At 43.3% G+C, this 19,126-nt stretch overlaps 1 protein-coding gene across 1 annotated transcript in view; it reads left to right on the forward strand.

Moving 5' to 3' along the window:
• Positions 1–19,126, forward strand: part of LOC142749454 (uncharacterized) — a 168,645-nt gene that overhangs the window by 15,346 nt on the left and 134,173 nt on the right. The window contains exon 2 of the mRNA XM_075857511.1: positions 4,057–4,239. Coding sequence (XP_075713626.1) covers positions 4,070–4,239 — 170 coding nt within the window. The 5' untranslated portion in view covers positions 4,057–4,069. The remainder of the gene's footprint in view (positions 1–4,056; positions 4,240–19,126) is intronic.

Consider the following 19,126-nt stretch of genomic DNA (forward strand, 5'->3'; position numbering starts at 1 on the left):
CAGCTGCTGGATGTCATTGCTGTTATACACTTGACATGTATCTGTATGTTCTGCAATGGTACTGGCATATTTCTTACAACTTTGGCTGGGACCTGCTTTTTGGGGAATAGACTCTGATGAAGTTTTCTCCTTGTGTACTTGAGATCAGGAGCTCCTATGTGTTTATTTTAAAAGCAGTGCCTTAACCCCTTAAGGACGCAGCCAAGTTTTTCAAATCTGACATGTGTCACTTTATGTGGTAATAACTCTGGAATGCTTTAATGTATCCAAGCGATTCTGAGATTGTTTTCTCATGACACATTGAACTTTATGTTAGTGGTAAAATTTGGTCGATATATTGGTCGACAATATTCACTTATTTGTGAAAAACCCCAAAATTCAGAGAAAATTTGTAAAAATTAGCATTTTTTTAAATTTAAATGTATTTGCTTGTAAGACAGATAGTAATACCACACAAAATAGTCGTTACTAGATAACATTTCCCGTATGTCTACTTTTATGTTTGCATTGTTTTTTAAAAGTCCTTTTATTTTTGTAGAACGTTACAAGGCTTAGAACTTTAGTGTAAAGGATCTGCCAGACACAGCTTCTGTGTCGACGCCCGTGGGTAATCAGTCTGCACCTGCTCCTAAGTCTGAGAGAGTGACACGATCTTCTACCAGTCAGGCTGGGAGGCTGAGGAGTGGGAGAGCCTATCACAGCCTGGCCAGACGGAGCTAGCTCCCGCCCTCTGTCTATTTATACCTGCATTTCCTGCTCCTCCTTTGCCTGTGATTCTATTCTGTTTCCTGGCTCTGCTGCTCCTGCTATGATTATTGGCCTTGCTTCATTTTTGACCCTGGCTTTACTGACTACGCTCCTGCTCTGCGATTTGTACCTCGTGCACTCCTGGTTTGACTCGGCTCGTTCACTACTCTTGTTGCTCACTGTGTTGCCGCGGGCAACTGCCCCATTTCCCTTAGCTTCTGTGTACCCTTGTCTGTTTGTCGTGCACTTATTGAGCGTAGGGACCGTCGCCCAGTTGTACGCCGTCGCCTAGGACGGGCCATTGCAAGTAGGCAGGGACTGAGTGGCGGGTAGATTAGGGCTCACCTGTCTGTCTCCCTACCCCGTCATTACATTTAGCAGCAATTTCTCACATTTTCAACAAAATTTCAAAAGGATACTTTTTCAGAGACCAGTTCAGTTCTGAAGTGGCTTTGAGGGCCTTATATATTAGAAAGTACCAATAAATCACCCCATTTTAAAAACTAGACCCCTCAAATCATTCAAAACAGCATTCAGACAGTTTCTTAACCCTTTAGGTATTTTAAACAGGAATTAAAGCATAGTAGAGGGAAAATATTTTTTTTTGTTTAACACAAAGTTTTACCAGAGAAATGCACTTAATATATATTCCCCAGATTGTGCAGTTTTAAGAAATATCCCACATGTGGCCCTAGTGTGCTAATGGACTGAAACACAGGCCTCAGAAGCAAAGGAGCCCCTAGTGGATTTTGGGGCCGCCTTTTTTTTAGAATACATTTTAGGCACCATGTCAGGTGGTGCCAAAACAGTGGAAACCCCCCAAAAGTGACCCCATTTTGGAAACTACACCCGTCAAGAAATGTATCTAGGGGTATAGTTAGCATTTTGACCCCACAGTTTCTTTACTAAACTTATTGTAATTAGTCTGTAAAAATGAAAATCTACTTTTTTCTGAAACAACTTAGAAATGTTAAATTTTTACAAGGAAATAATGAGAAAAAGCCCCCCTACGGCAATGCCCCATATGTGGTAATAAACTGCTGTTTGGACCCACAGCAGGGCTCAGAAGAGAAGGAGCACCATTTCGATTTTGGAGAGCAGTTTTTCTCCACTGGAGCTGTGTGAGGGCTTATTTTTTGCGGGACAATCTGTAGATTTCATTGGTACCATTTTGGGGTCCATGCGATTTTTTTAAATCACTTTTTATTTAATCATGGTTGCCAAAAGGCTAGAAGCCACTTAGATGCAGCGATCGTTGCATCTAAGGAGTTAATCGGCCGGATCGGAGCCTAGCTCTGGTCCTGGCCGTTACAGCGGGGTATAGGACAGCCGATACCCGGCGGTGATGGCGCTGGCTCAGCTTCTGAACCAGCGCCATCACATACACATTCTCAAGGCGCTATGATTGGTCAGTCTGCTGTGACTGACCAATCACAGCGATCGCTGGCCGGGGACCGCTGTGATTGGTTCCCTGCCATCTTACTGTGCCGATCAATATCATAAACAGTTGATGGCACAGTTTTGTCACCTTGACCTTTGACAGGGTGACAGTTTTTAGCCAGGAGGCACCGGTACGTCCTGGTGCCTTAAAGCACTGCAATACAGGACGTACCGATGCGTCCTGGTGCGGTACGGGGTTAAACTTGACAGGAGCAAAGCTATACTTTTATAATCGTTGTAGTGCTCTAGCGTTCCTTAAGATTTTTCTGGCATTCCTTTGTTTATGGCATTTGGCATGATCCTTCTTTTTGTGTCCTTGGCATAATTTATGTCTTGTCTGATCAAGTTCTATTTAAAGGGGTTTTCCAGAGAGAGAACATCTACAGGATAGGCCATCAATATCTGATCGGTGCGGTTCTGACTATCAGCACCACTGTAGATCAGCTGTTTTGAAGGGGCCGTATTGCTAGTGCCAGCGCTCTTTCCCTATCATTCGCTTTACTGCTCAATATTGTCAAATACTGACACACTTGTAGTGGCGGTACACAGTATTACAGCCTTCTCCCATTTAAAGGCTGTATAAACCTTAGATAAGGAATTTTGTTTTTGTTTGTTTAATAAAAATGTCAGTCTGCGTGTTTGGTGCAACTTTCAAATACATTTTTATTAAAAACTCTTTTTAGTTTTTGAGGTACAGTTGCTCTGTATCCTGTAAACAGAGCAGCTGTATCTTTCGCTAAGACCTGAATCCGTCAGTCCCGTGGACCTGACCGGTTCAGTGTCAGCGGATCCTGCATGTCTCTGACACGCAGGATCCACCTGTAATCTATCACATCTAAGTTATAAAAGATTTGATGGATAACAGGTGGATTCTGCGTGTCAGACACGCTTTCACTGAACCCGTCAGTCCTGCGGACCTGACAGGCACAGGATTCCGTGTACGATACAGCTGCTCTGTATACAGAATACAGAGCAGCTGTATCTCAAAAAGTAAAAATAATTTTTCATAAAAACTAATTTGAAAATTGCAAAAAACACACAGACTGCCATTTTTATAAAAAAAAATCACTTTCAAAGGTTTACGTAGACTTTAAGTGAATAGCCTTTTCCCACTCAAGTGGCTGTAGTACTATGAACCGCCACTACAAGTGTGTCAGCATTTCACAGTATTGAGCAGCATGAGTGATGAAGGGGAAGCAGTGCTCCCACTATCGTCACCGTCAAAACTGCTGGTTCGCAGTGGTGCCGAGTTTCTCTGTCGCTGTAAAACACCCCTTTAGGCCTTATTCACACGAACGTTTTGTGCGTGCAAAACCTCTGTGTGGCATCTGTATATGGTACGTGGCTGCGTGATTTTCGCGCACCCGGCATCATTATGACACTTTGTTTTTATGTTTACAAACATAAAAGCAGAAGGTGCTTTTCTATTTTCATTCATTCTTTTTACTACTGTTGCGCGAATCACACGCGGCACCCAGAAGTCCTTCCGTGTACCGAGCGCTATTTGCACGCACCGATTGACACCGGCAAATATAGGACATGTCATGAGTTTTACGCAGCGCACATACGCTGCGTGAAAATCACTGACAGTTTGAACGGCCCTATTCACTAACATAGGTCCGTGCGACGCGCGGGAAAATCACGCGCGTATCACGGACGTATAACACGTTCGTGTGAATAAGGCCTTAAGCTGTAATCCAGCAAAGTAACAGTGGTAGAAAATCTTTCCTCATAGTCACAATGGATCTCTCATGTCACCTGTACTTTTCTCTGGATTTCTTTAAATCAGATTCAGAGTAGTTTTTATTGTAAATTTATAAAATATGTCTAAATGTATGTCTTCTCAATTTCTCACCATCTTTAATCAAGGTTGTTTCATTCCATGGATTGCAAAATTAAACGTCAGTTTGTGGAGGACCGTGCCATTGTATTAGATGTACTTCCAGTCAGGTGGAATGTTAAAACACCGGGTCCTTATTATTGTGTTACAATGAAAATGTCACGAATAAAGGACCTTGTTTTCGATTTTGAATTTGGATCTTCATATTCCAGGTGGGTATGGGTTTTTATCAATTTCAATTATATAAAAAATGATAAAAAGCACATTTATCATTAGCTATCAGTATAATAATTCTAAAGATCCAAACCAGAGAAATGAAGAAGAGCCAATTTATTTAATTTGTGTTTCAAATAAATACTATTATTTTTTCGAAAAAGATTGTTATGTGACAATTATATTTCTTTGGTTAGATAGATCATAAACCTTTAGTCAGTGGAGAAAGATGTTCTTTTACCCGAGTAAAAATTATAAAATGTGCCAATATCACAAGTTATATCAGAGTTATGTAGGTTATAGATAATACATGTGAATAAGCTCAACATTTCTGCTGTACTTTATTTAGGCTGAGATATTGGAGACCACAGACATAAGTGAAGTCTTGTGCTTATTTATATATTGATAGCACGCTCGTTGGATACACACACAGATTTCAATGTAAGAAGCATGTCTTATGTGTGCCCACAAGAGTTTAACCCCTTCCCTCTTTGGCCACTTTTGACCTTCCTGACATGGCCTCATTTTTCAAATCTGACATGTTTCACTTTATGTGGTAATAACTCCGGAATGCTTTTACCTATCCAAGCGATTCTGAGATTGTTTTCTCGTGACACATTGGACTTTATGTTACTGGCAAAACTTACCCGATACATTCAGTATTTAATTGTGAAAAACACCAAAATTTAGCGAAAAATTGCAAAAATTTGCATTTTTCTCAATTTAAATGTATCTGCTTGTAAGACAGGCAGTTATACCACACAAAATTGTTGCTAATTAACATCCCCCATATGTCTACTTTAGTTTGGCATTGTTTTTTGAACATCATTTTATTTTTCTAGGACGTTACAAGGCTTAGAACTTTAGCAGCAATTTCTCACATTTTCAAGAAAATTTAAAAATGATATTTTTACAGGGGCCAGTTCAGTTGTGAAGTGGCTTTGACGTCCTTAGATATTAGAAACCCCCAATAAGTCACCCCATTTTAAAAACTGCACACCTCAAAGTATTCAAAACAGCATTTAGAAAGTTTATTAACCCTTTAGACATTGCGCAGGAATTAAGGCAAAATAGAGGTGAAATTTACAAAGTTCATTATTTTTTTCCAGAAATTCATTTTGAATCCATTTTTTTTGCACCACAGAAGGTTTTACCAGAGAAATGCAACTCAATATTTATTGCCCAGGTTCTGCAGTTTTAGGAAATATCCCACATGTAGATCTAGTGTGCTACTGGACTGAAGCACCGGCCTCAGAAGCAAAAGTAGCACCTAGTGGATTTTGGGCCTCCTTTTTATTAGAATATATTTTAGGCACCATGTCAGCTTTGAACAGGTCTTGTCGAACTAAAACAGTGAAAACCCCCCAAAGTGACCCCATTTGGGAAACTACACCCCTCGAGGAATTTACTTAGTGGTGTAGTAAGCATTTTGACCCGCCAGTTATTTTTGCAAACATTTTTGGAACTAGGCCATGAAAATGAAAATCTACATCTTTTCAAATAAAATGTAGGTTTAGCTAATTTTTTTTCATTTCCAAAAGAACTAAAGTAGAAAAAGCACCATAATATTTGTAGAGCAATTTCTCCCGAGTAAAACAATACCCAAAATGTTGTAATAAACGGCTATTTGGACACACGGCGAGGCTGAGAAGGGAAAGAGTGTAATTTAGCTTTTGGAACTCAAATTTAGCAGGAATGGTTTGCGGAGGCCATGTCACATTTGCAAAGCCCCTGAGGGGACAAAACAGTGGAAACCCCCAACAAGTGACCCCATTTTGGAAACTACACCCCATGAGGAAATTATCTAGGGGTATAGTGAGCAGTTTGACCCCACAGGTGTTTTACAGAACTTATTGGAAGTAGGCTGTAAAAATGAAAATCAACATTTTTTTTCAAAGAAAATTTAGGTTTAGGTATTTTTTTTTTTCATTTCCACAAGGACTGAAGGAGAAAAAGCACCAATACATTTGTAAAGCAATTTCTTCCGAGTAAAACAGTACCCCACATGTGGTTATAAACATCTGTTTGGACACACGGTAGGGCTCAGAATGAAAGGAGCACCATTTGGATTTTGGAATGGTTTCTGGGAGCCATGTCACATTTGCTGAGCCCCTGTAGTACTAGTACAGTGGAAACACCCCAAAAGTGACTCCATTTGAGAAACTGCACCCCCTGAGAAATCATCTAGGGGTATAGTGAAAAGGTTTTTTGCTGAATTAATTAGAATTAAGCCATGAAAATGAAAAATATTATTTTTTCCCAACAAGTGTAATGATGGGGGTAGGGAAACAGACAAGTGAGCCTTTATCTACCCGCCACTCAGTCCCTGCCTACTTGCAATGACCCGCCCTAGGTGACGGGGTACAACTGGGCGACGGTCCCTACGCTCAATAAGTGCACGACAGACAAACAGACAAGGGTACACAGAAGCTAAGGGAAATGGGGCAGTTGCCCACGGCAACACCGTGAGCAACAAGAGTGGTGAACGAGCCGAGTCAAACCAGGAGTGTACGAGGTACCAAACGCAGAGCAGGAGAGTAGTGAACAAGCCGAGTCAAACCAGGAGTGTACGAGGAACCAAACGCAGAGCAGGAGAGTAGTCAGTAAGCCAGGGTCAATATGAAGCAGGGTCCAATAGTTCAGAAGCTACAGCAGGGCCAGGAAACCAAACGAGAAGAATCACAAGCAAGGAGGAACAGGAAAGGCAGGTATAAATAGACAGAGGGCGGGAGCTAGCTCCGTCTGGCCAGGCTGTGATAGGCTCTCCAACTCCTAAGCCTGCCATCCTGAGTGTTGGAAGATGGAGTCAGTCTCACAGACATAGAAGCAGGTGCAGACTGATTACCTATGGGCGTAGACACAGAAGCTGTGCCTGGCAGATCCTTTACAACAAGATGTAGTTTTAGATCACCATTTTTCATTTTTATAAGGAATAGAGAAGAAAAAGCACGCCAACATTTGTAAAGAAATTTCTCCGGAGTACGGTAACACCCCATATGTGGTTAGAATCAGCTGTTTACATATATGGGAGCATTCAGAAGAAAAGGAGCGGTATTTATCTTTTGGAGCGTAGATGTTGCTGGAATGGTTTGCGGACGCCATGTTGCATTTGCAAAACCACTGATGTACCAAACAAAAGTGACCCCGTTTTAGAAACTACACCCCTAAAGGCATTTATCAAGGGGTGTAGTGAGAATTTAGACTCCACAGGTGTTTTTCAGAAATGAATACGCAGTGGATGGTGCAAAGTGAAAATTGCAATTTTTCCACTGATCTGCCCATTCACCGCACAATATGTTGTGCCCCTAGAGAATCTTACCCCATAAATTGTTAAGCGGGTTCTCCCGGGTATGGTAATGCCTTACTTGTGGCCATAAATTGCTGTTTGGGCACACTGTAGGGCTAAGAAGGGAAAGCCTGCCATTTTGAGCATGGATTTTGCTTGGTAATAGTTCTGTTTGGGGTTTTGCTGGTATTTCAGTTTATAATGTGGTGGCATATGTAATCTGTGCGGAGAACATCAGGGCATAATAAGAGGGTATAATAATGGGGTAAATAATACAATTATCCATAGATGTGTGTTACGCTGTGAAGCGATCTGTTATGCGCAGGCCGGTGTCACACTGATAAACGGTTTTCTTTCTTATCCCCCTTTTGTAACGCTATGCACCTTTTGGGGACTTTTTCTCCTTCGTAGTTTGGGAAATATTGCTGGGAAAGTTTTGCGCTGGTATAATACGGGTGCCCTCGCTTCCAGCGGATGTGCTATGTCCCTTCCCTTTCCTAGTTCCTAAATACTAGCGCCCTGAAACTGAAGGAATGTTCCGCTCCAGCCTGCGCATTGAGATGTTTTTTCATCACTGCATTACTAGTGCGATAACCTTTTTATTTTTCAGTTGATTGAGCGGTGTGCGGGCTTGTTTTTTGCGAGACGGGCTGTAGATTTTATTGGTACCATTTTAGAACACATACGACTTTTTGATCACTTTTTATTTCATTTTTTGGTAAAGGAAATTACCAAAAACAAGCAATTCTGGAATAGTTTCTTATTGGTTTTTTTTCCGCATCCACAGTGCGCCCTAAATTACATGTTAGCTTAATTTTGCGGGTCGATACGATTATGGCGATACCAAATTTATATAGTTTTTTTTATGTATTACAGCTTTTGCACAATAAAATCACTTTTTTTTATAAAATCATTTGTTTTCTGTGTCGCCATATTCTAAGACCCATAACTTTCTTATTTTTGCGTGCACAAAGCGGTGTCAGGGATTACCGTTTTTATTAGTACTATTTTGGAGTAAATGTGACTTTTTTATCACTTTTTATAGCATTTTTTTGGAAGGAGATGTGACCTAAAAACAAAGATTCTGGCGTTGTTTTTCATGTTTTTTTTTTTACGGCGTTCACCGTGCGGGATAAATTACATAACTGTTTTGTAGTTTGGGTCGTTACGGACGTGGCGATACTACTTATGTATAGTTTTTTGAATTTTTACGGTTTTTCCCTTTATAAAAGACTTACTATGGGAAAAAAGTCAGTTTAGCTTTATTTTTATTTGAAACGTGTGTGTTTTTATTGTTTTACCACATTTTTATTCATTTTTTTTTACTTTTTTAACTTGTCCCACTAGGGGACTTGAGGGCCTGATGCCCCGATCGCTACTCTAATACACTGCACTACATACATAGTGCAGTGTATTAGCGCTGTCAGTTATTCACTGACAGCAAGCCTATGAGGACTCGCCGCAGGCTCCCGTACAAGGCAGACTCGGGCGCCATTATCTGGCGTCCGATTGCCACAGCAACCCAGTGATTACGTCACTGGGTTGCCGGTCGGGTTAAAACCTATCAGATGCTGCGCAATATTGAGCGCAGCATCTGAGGCGTTAATCTGCCAGATCGGAGAATAGCTCCGGTCCTGGCAGTTACAGGAGGGTGCCAGCCGTATAATAAAGCTGTCACCCCGCGGTGATGGTGCCGGCTCTGCTTCTGAGCCCGCACCATCACCGCGACGTAACTGTACTGCGCTTTGCGGGAACACCTTCCCGGCAGCGCCGTATATATACGGCGGATGTCGGGAAGGGGTTAAGATTAAGGGTATGTGTACACGCAAGCTCAAAAACGTCTGAAAATACTGAGCTGAATTGACCTTAAAGTTAGATAATTTCGAATATCTATTTAACTCCGCCATTAGGTTGGGCAAGGAAATCCTGGGAGCCGTGAGGAAGAAGAGTAGGTCATCCGCGTAGGCAGCAACCTTATGGACCCTTTCGCCCAGGGTTATGCCCGCAATGTCAGGATTGGAGCGAATATGGCACAAGAAGGGCTCCAAACATAAAATGAAAATTAATGGGGACAAAGGGCAGCCCTGTCTTGTGCCATTGGTGATTGCAAATGATGGGGAGTAATATCCGTTGACCTTGACCTGTGCCGACGGGAAAGAGTAGAGACCCGAAATCCAATCTATCATATGTGCCCCTAAGCCCACGTGCCGCAAGGTAGCCTGCATAAAATCCCAGTTGACTCTGTCGAAGGCCTTTTCCGCATCCGTCGACAGAAAACAAGTGGGAGGGGTAGCAATAGCTGCTTGGTACATTAAATTAATCGCTCGAGTGGTATTATCCCGTGCCTCACGCGATGGCATAAAGCCCACCTGGTCATTATGTATCACGTTATGCAAGAGCGGAGTCAACCTCTGTGCCAGGATCTTAGCAAATAGTTTCATATGGAGCTGTTTTCAAGGGAAAACAGCTCCTGGTTTTCAGGCGTTTTTTAATCAAACTCGCGTTTTTCGCTGTGTATTTTACGGCCGTTTTTGGAGCTGTTTTTCTATTGAGTCAATGAAAAATGGCTCCAGAGACGTCCCAAGAAGTGACATGCACTTCTTTTTCGTGGGCCTCTTTTTACGTGCCGTTTTTGGAAAACGAGGCATGAAAAAACGCCCCGTCGGAACAGAACGCTGCAATTCCCATTGAAATCAATGGGCAGATGTTTGTAGTTGTTCTGCTTCCGATTTTTCAGCCGTTTTTCGGGTCGTTTACAGCCCGAAAAACGGCCGAAAATAGCCCGTGTGAACATACCCTAAATGTTTCTTTGTTTAGCTACTGAATACAGCAGGTCTATTTCCTGTATCCAGTGGGGGAAAAAAGGATTGGGAAAACATCCCGCAAATGGGCACATTCCCAAACAACGTAACAACTTGTTGCACGGTGACTGTCATTTGTTTGTGTATTAGTTGCAATGAGCTGTTTAACTTGTTTCTGCACAGTAACTTATTATATACAAGCGATGACAAGGGGAAAAAAAAGCAGACTTTATACACCTTATGCAATGTTTCAGTCCAACTCACTGGGGCCTTTCTCAAGCAATACAACATGTGCTAAGATAGAGGTCATAGTATTCAAGTGCCACTTGATACAATTATACAATTAATCTCAAATAGTATAAAATTCATATTGCATTATAACAATAAAGTGCAAAGTGCATAAACCAAGAAACAATCCAATTCTTTATTTGGAGACAAACTGTATATATTGCTTGAAATTTGGGGCAAGTTAGCTCACAGTATTGACTTCTCAAGGATAAAATGGCTAGCATACTAAGAAAATTCTCACTCGAACACATTGGATTCGATTAAATCTGGCCACAACAAGCATTATTATCTTTAACCCCTTAATGACCGGGCCTGAAAAGGTCTTAAAGGGAATGTGCCATGAATTAAACCCTTTTTTTTTTAAGTAAGTTAATTATTTCTATTATATTTTTTACATATTTTGCTGTATTTTTTTTTCTTCCACATGGTGGGATGTATTCAAAATGAAATAGTAATTTGACATGTTTTCCTATGTTTGCCATCAGAGGGAGCACTTCCCAGAATTACAGCAGGGTGAATAAGGCAAAGCAACCTAACACATAGCTGCTGTAAATGTGGGAGGGAATATCACCCCCCTCCCTATTTTTGGCTACAAGCCAGGAAAAGTTGTCTCCAAATTTCTAAACAGCGTCCGGCTCCCATGTTGGGAGTGATTGTACAAATGGCAGCTGGCAGAAGCTATAAGGACATACCAAAAGGCTAAGGGTATGTTCACACGCTTACTAAAAAAACTTCTGCAAATACGGAACTGTTTTCAAGGGAAAACAGCTCCTGATTTTCAGCCATTTTTTAATCAAACTCGCGTTTTTCGCTGCGTTTTTTACGGCCGTTTTTGGAGCTGTTTTTCTATAGAGTGAATGAAAAATGGTTCCAAAAACGTCCTAAGAAGTGACATGCACTTCTTTTTCGCGGGCGTCTTTTTACGTGCCATTTTTTGAAAATGAGGTGTTACAACTATGATTTTAACCCCTTAATGACCTTGCCTGAAAAGGTCTTAATGACCAGCTACATTTTTTACCTCTCTGCATTTCAGCAGCCATAACTTTTTTATTTTTTCATTAACGTGGCCGTATGAGGCCTTGTTTTATGCGGGAGAAATTTTATTATTTTTTTCACAGTTTGGAGGTGGAAAAAAATTCTTTTTACAGCGTGAATATAGGAAAAAGCGATTCTCTGCATCGTTTTTCTTGTTTATTTTTTATCCTGTTCACGCTTCATGCTAAATAACCCGTTAGATTAATTCTTCAGGTTATTTCGGTTTTTTAGATTCCTAATATGTGTAGGTTATTTGTTTTTATTTAGTGTAGGGGCAGTAAAATATATTTTATGCAAAATAACTACTTTTTTGGACTTTTTTTATTTATTTTTTGTGACTTTTTTTAATCACATTAAGGGATAACTTTATTTACAACTTTATTTTTTACTTATAATGTATTAGCATACTCCTGTATACTAATACATTACACTATGTCACTTCGACACAGGCTGCTGTTAGGGCAGCACATAGTGTGCCCAAACAGCAGGCAAACTGAACAGACAGCCCCGGGGTCCTTTGTAGGTCCCCAGAGCTAACTGCAGAGGGATTCTGTGCTCTTTGATCACGTCACTGGGTTTCCGATGACGTGATCAAAGAGGGGAGTTCCTTTTGATCTTGCCGCGGTCACGGACAAGATCAATGGCTTAAACAGATAGGGTCCGAATGGTTTCCGACCCCAGCTGTATTCAGCAGGCTTCTCTAAGATCAGGAGCTGTTAGTTACAGCTCCTGCTTAGAGGACGTCGCTGTAGACTAAGCACATGCACTGCATGTCGTCAAAAGACGGTGGGTGGTCGTTAAGTGGTTAAACACGGCAAAGCAATTTTACAACACAGTGCAGAGTACAAAATATACCCTAGGCCATTCAATCTCTGACTAAACACATAGAGGCAGATAAACAAATAATGTCTAAGTTTTAAACAGTTCAAACTTAGACAGGACAGTCAGAAAATAAGCTACATTTATTAAAGTTGTGTATGCTGCATTATAAATTTGGCACATCTAGCTAGACATGCTAGACACTTTGCTCCACACCCCCTTGTGGAGCATGTCAAAACCAGTATCTAAAGCAGTTACAGGGTAACTAAACGTTTGACAAACTTCTGGCATGTCAGAGTGACATGTCAGAAGTTTTGATTGGTCAGGGTCCGAGCACTGAGACCCCACCAATCGTTAAAACTAAGCGGCTGAAATGCTCGTGTGATTGTTTGGCCGCTTCGTGTATGTTCGGCTTTTTCCGGAAATCCATGTATCGGAGTACGGGCTCAATAGAATGTTCCCTTTCCGGAAAAGGCAGAGCAGAAACTAAGCAGCTGATCACTCACACGAGCGCTTCTGCCGCTTCATTTTAGCGATTGGTGGGGGTCTCAGTGCTTGGCCCCCCACCAATCAAAACTTCTGACATGTCACTATGACATGTCAGAAGTTTGTCAAACGTTTAGTTACCCTTTAATAAATGAGGCGCACGGCATATACGCCAGAATTCTGTCTCAATTTGAAAAGTAAATCTAGTCCATACAGTGTCCATCACTATGTGACCATGGGCCTACTACTTTAATGGTTGTACTAATATGCAAACTCCTAAGGCATATCTATTTAGGGCTAGGTAATGTTCAACAAAACACCCTCCTATCATTAATTAATAGATAACTACATATATAATGTGACATACGAAAGGAAAGGAGTATATAGCCATCTACTTTTAAAAATATAACAAATTTTATTAGTCATACATATACGACAAACAATATTAAAATTGATACAACAAGGCAAAAGACTTTAGTATTTATACATAGTATAGTAGGAAAAGACCAGCGATGCTGGATCAGAACATATCATATCACTGTAGTAGAATTATCTACATACACATAATATATGGGTGACTGTATGTGAATAAGTACATTTCTATTATAACCCCAAGTGACTATAAATACTATTCCTATTCATGAGTTCCTATCATTGGAATAAGAGAAAGTGCCAGTAAAGTGGTCCTGCACAACCAGTATATACTCCAACGTGTGTTTCGCAGTGATCTGCTTCCTCATGCACCCCCTGAGGAAGCAGATCACCGCGAAACGCGCATTGGGGTAACCTCAATGTTGACACCCTTAACTGATGCATTGTTGGTCATGGACTTTTCCATGTGTGCTATTAGGGTATATAGAGCTCATAGCGGGACCCTGCCCTTATAGTCAGAGTAGAAAGCCACTAACAAACAGTGGCCTCTGTTGTTGGCAGACTCAGCCTAGCCATCTCTAACATTTGAGTGGCTGGCATATAATACTAAAATGTATGGTAAGCTGCAACTTCTCCACGATACCAAATGTTCAGGAGAGGTTTCAGTAGGCAAAACCACAGAAATCAGCTGCACACAGGGTATTCGCCCTGAGCACCACAGGGAATACCGGATGAAAAAATGCACCAAATTGTGGTGCCGTTTTTTGGCCGGAATGTACGCTGCCATAAATCTATCTATCTATCTATCTATCTATCTATCTATCTATCTATCTATCTATCTATCTATCTATCTATCTATCTATCTATCTATCTATCTATCTACACATTGCATTCAGAAAGTCTTCAGAGCCTTTGATGTTTTTCACATTTTGTTATGTTGAGTCCTTGTGCTAACATAAAATAAAATAGAAAATCTATAGTTTTCCCCATCATTCTGCAGTCAATACCCCATAATGACAAAGTGAAAACAGAATTATTTTTTTTGCTGCACTAAAAGTTTCCAAGAGCACAGTGGTCTCCATAATTATTAAATGGAAAATGTTTGAAACAACCAGGACTCTTCCTAGAGCTGGCCGCCCCACCAAACTAAGTAATCAGGTGAGAAGGGCCTTGGTAAGAGAGATGACCAAGTACCCAATTGTCACAGCTATAGAGTATGAGGACCCACTAGGCCACTCCGCGGTAATGGAGTAGCAGCTGGTCAAACAACAGTCAATGAAAGTCTTTAGGACAAGAGTACCTGGGTAGCAGATAGGCAGACTCTCGGCGTCATGACATTTGGCATAATGACACATGGAACAGATGACATGTGGCACAGATGACACATGGTACAGATAACCGACTCGACTCACAAACTATACTTCGCACTGGAACAAACACAATTATGGGATACAGGAACACAGGATACAACTAAGGGACTATTTGCAATTACGAATATGGGCAGACCCAACAACGCTCAGGCAAGGAGGAAGAGGGCAGAGTCCTTTTTATTGTTCCTGGTATGCTGGGATAGCATAGGGGAGATTTTCCTGGTGCATTTTCCTTAAAGGGCCAGCACGAGGAAACCCTGTTCATAGCAAGCAGCCGAGGGCAGTACTATGTGCCAGCGTCTCAGAGGAGGGTGTCACGCTCTGTGGGTATGTGGACCCACTAGGCTGCACCGCCGTAGCGGGGAGGCAGCTGGCCAGACAGAGCACCCAATCAATACAAAGTCCCTCAGTAGGCTACCTGAATAGTCCAGACAGTGGCAGAGGCTTTAGCATGGATGGAGGTGGGTGCAGCAGTTTGCGCCAGACGTTGCGGATTACAGCTGGTGCAGTAGGATGCGCCAGACATGGTGGACAACAACAGGTGCAGTAGGACACGACTCCAAACACTAACTGGCTCAGGAACAAGAACACAGCACGGTATACAGGATACAGGTAGCAGGGCATGGGTAAACACTAAGGGACCATTTGCAAGGACTAACATGGGAATACTAACAACGCTCAGGCAATGAGCAAAGGTGCATGGCCCTTCTTATAGTCCAGGGTGATCATGGACTAATTGTTGATGTTTTAATTGTGCAGCACTGGCCCTTTAAGGCCATACGTGAGCGTGCCCGCGCACCCTTAGTGACACAGCAGAGTGGAGTGGAAGTGAGCGCTGGCGTCTCCTGGGGAGGAGATGCGGTCACCAGACCAAGGCTGCGGCCGTTGAGGGGTGAGTAATCCCGATGGTTTGCGGCCATGGATGTTACAGTATCCTCCCTCTTATGCCCCTTCTTCTTGGGACCAGAGCGAGAGAGGAACTTCTTAATGAGGGTAGGGGCATTGAGGTTCTCTTCTGGCTCCCAGGACCTCTCCTCAGGACCAAACCCTCTCCAGTACACCAAATAGAAAGTCCTTCCTCCTACCCTTTTGCAGTCCAGGATCTCCTTCATCTCAAACACATCAGATGAACCGCTGGGAGCAACTGCGGGACTGGAAGTCTTACTGTAGCAGTTTGGGACCACCGGTTTTAGGAGGGACACATGAAAGGAGTTGGGAATTCTGAGGGTAGGAGGCTGCCGAAGCTTATAGTTGACAGGGTTTATCTGTTGAAGTATCTTAAAGGATCCGAAGAGCCTTGGAGCAAACTTGTACGAAGGCACCTTTAAACGAGTATTCCGTGAGGGCAGACAGACTTTGGTACTTGGAAGATACTGAGGCGACTCTCTTCTTTTTATATCCGCTTTTTGCTTCATGCGATCGACTGCTAGCAAAATAGAGGACCGGGTCTATTGCCAGATTTGCAGAAAGTCCCCAAATGCAGAAAAGTCCAATCTCACATCCAGGAGTTTACAGAGGGCTCTCCAGAATTTCGAGGTGAACTTAACCTCCGATCAGACACAATGTGCAGGGGCAAGCCATGCAAACAGAAAATGTGCTGGATATAGAGATTTGCCTGTCGAGGAGCAGAATGAAGACAGGTCAGCGGGATAAAATGTGCCATCTTCGAGAACGGGTCCACCACCACCCAGACAGTGTTACATCCTCCTGAGGGAGGAAGCTCTGTGACAAAGTCCATCGCAATGTGCTGCCAGGGGGCAGGCCGGCAGGCTTGGAGTGAACAAAGTCCAAAACATCTTTGGGTAGCGTGGGCCACCAGAAATGATGAGTAATCAGGTCTCGGGTCTTACGAACACCAGCGTGCCCAGCCAGTTTAGAGCTGTGTCCCCAGCGGAGAATTCTTCTCCTGTCTACCAACAGAACAAAAGTCCTCCCCAGAGGGATGTCTCTAACTTGCAAAGGATTGGCAGTGACAATGCAGGACGGGTCTATGATACTTTGAAGGGACTCCACCGTGTCATCCGTCACAAATGACCTGGAAAGTTCATCATCCCTGACATTCTTGTCAGCGGGATGGTAGTGGAGCACAAATTGGAAACATCGACCCACTGGCTTGACCGGGGTTCAGTCGTTGAGCTGACTGGAGATAGGTGAGGTTCTTGTGGTTGGTGTATATCAGTATGGGGCGAACTGCGCCCTCTAGCAGATGTCTCCACGTCTCCAGAGCCAATTTGATGGCCTGCAGCACCCGATCCCCAATAGAGTAGTTGCTCTCTGCAGAGGAAAAAAGTCTCCAGTAATAGCCACATACTACTGCCTTTCCCTTGGAGCTGCTCTGGAACAGAAGTGCACCTGCACCAACAGAAGTAGCATCCACCTCCAATGAGAACTGCCGAGACACGTCAGGATGATGGAGGATCGAGACTAAAGTGAAGGCTTTCTTGAGGCTATTAAATGCATATTCTGCCTCTGGAGTCCACACCTTGGAGTTCCCACCCTTCTTGGTAAGGGTAGAGATGGAAGCCGTCAGTGAGGAAAGTTTGGGATAGACTGCCGGTAGAATTTGGCAAATCCCAAAAACCGCTCTATGGACCTCAGGCCTTGAGGACGTGGCCATTCCAGGACGGACTTTACCTTCTCAGGGTCCATCTTGAGACCTTGATCTGAGATGATGTAGCCCAGGAAGGGCAGAGAATCTTTTTCAAAGGCGCACTTTTCCAGCTTAGCATACAGATGATTTTCCCTTAATCGCAGTAGCACTTGACGAACATGCCTCCGATGAGTCGTCGGATTTGGAGAGAAAATCAAAATATCATTGAGATAGACTACAACACAGACATAGAGGAGATCTTGGAAGGTATCATTGACAAAGTTCTGGAAGACCGCTGGAGCGTTACACAGTCCGAAGGGCATCACCAGGTATTCGTAGTGCCCGTCTCGGGTGTTGAATGCCATCTTCCACTCGTCACCTGGTCGGATCAAATTGTAAGCCCCACGCAAGTCTAGTTTCGAAAAAATGCTGGCTCCTCGAATATGGTCAAACAGTTCGGATATTAGTGGCAATGGTTATTTGTTCTTGACCGTGATCTGGTTGAGACCACGGTAGTCAATGGAGGGTCGAAGAGATCCGTCTTTTTAACTAAGAACCCGGCCCTGGCCGGGGAGGAAGACTTTCGTATGAAACCCCTCTCCAAATTCTCCTTGATATAGGCCGACATGGATTGAGTCTCTGGCAAGGAGAGAGGATATACCGTCCACAGGGAAGAGAAGCATTTGGGACCAGTTCAATCGGACAGTCGTAAGACCGGTGTGGAGGAAGCATCTCAGCCTCCTTTTTGCTAAAGACGTCTGCAAATCAAGAAAAATGACTAGGCAATCCCGCCAGGCAGAAAAGACTGGATGGGATGGAATGGTAACAGCCAGCGGTGGGGGCATTTGGGGCCCCATTGGAGAACTGCTTCGGAACTCCAATCCAGGACAGGAGCATGCAGCTGGAGCCAAGGCAGGCCCAGTAGAACCGGATTGATGGCTTTAGGCAAGACTAGGAAGGTATTCAGTTCAGTATGAAGAACTCCAACTTGGAGCTTCAGTGGCTTAGTCTCAGACACGATTGAATCGAGCAGAGCAAGACCATTCACCGAGGCGACAACCAAAGACGTCTCCAGAGGAACAGTGGGCAACTGGAGATGGTCCACTAGGTCTTGCTGTATGAAGTTTGCCACGGATCCTGTGTCCAGATAGGCAGAAACCCAGTATGTCTTCTCGCCGGACACTATGGTCACAGGAATGGTCAGCTTGGAAGGGAATTTATTATTTAGTGCCGTGCCACCTAGGGTTGTCTCTCCAACCAATCCTAGGCACTGGGGTCTCTCTGGCTTCTGGGCACACAAACGCACAACATGGCCTCCGAGGCCTCAATACAGACAAAGTCCTGAAGTGCATCTGCGTTGTCTCTCCTGCGTAGACAATTTGGCCCGGTACATCTGCATAGGCTCCTTGGGTGGGATGACTGAATAGGACAGTAGGGATTGCTGGAAAGTAGAAGCCAGCCTAGGAAATCCTCTCTCCCGGAGAACCTCTTGGGAACGCTCCTGGATCCTCATGTCAACCCAGGTGGCTAGTAGAATGAGATCGTCCAGGGTAGGTGGCAGATCACGAGCGGCAAGCACGTCTTTAATCCCAGAAGACAGTCCTTGCCAGAATGTAGCCACCAAGGCCTCCTTGTTCCAGGTTAGTTCAGCAGCCAGCATACGGAACTGAATGGCATACTCGCCCATGGAGATGTCTCCCTGGTGTAGGGTCAGCAGGGATGCAGCAGCAGAAGAAACACTCCCAGGTTCTTCAAATATAGAACAGAAAGTCTGTAAAAAACACTGCAAGTCACGAGTCTCTGGTCCCTGATGTTCCCAAAGAGGATTTGCCCATGAAG

The sequence above is a fragment of the Rhinoderma darwinii genome, chromosome 3, assembly GCF_050947455.1.
Source record: "Rhinoderma darwinii isolate aRhiDar2 chromosome 3, aRhiDar2.hap1, whole genome shotgun sequence".
Classification (NCBI taxonomy): domain Eukaryota; kingdom Metazoa; phylum Chordata; class Amphibia; order Anura; family Rhinodermatidae; genus Rhinoderma; species Rhinoderma darwinii.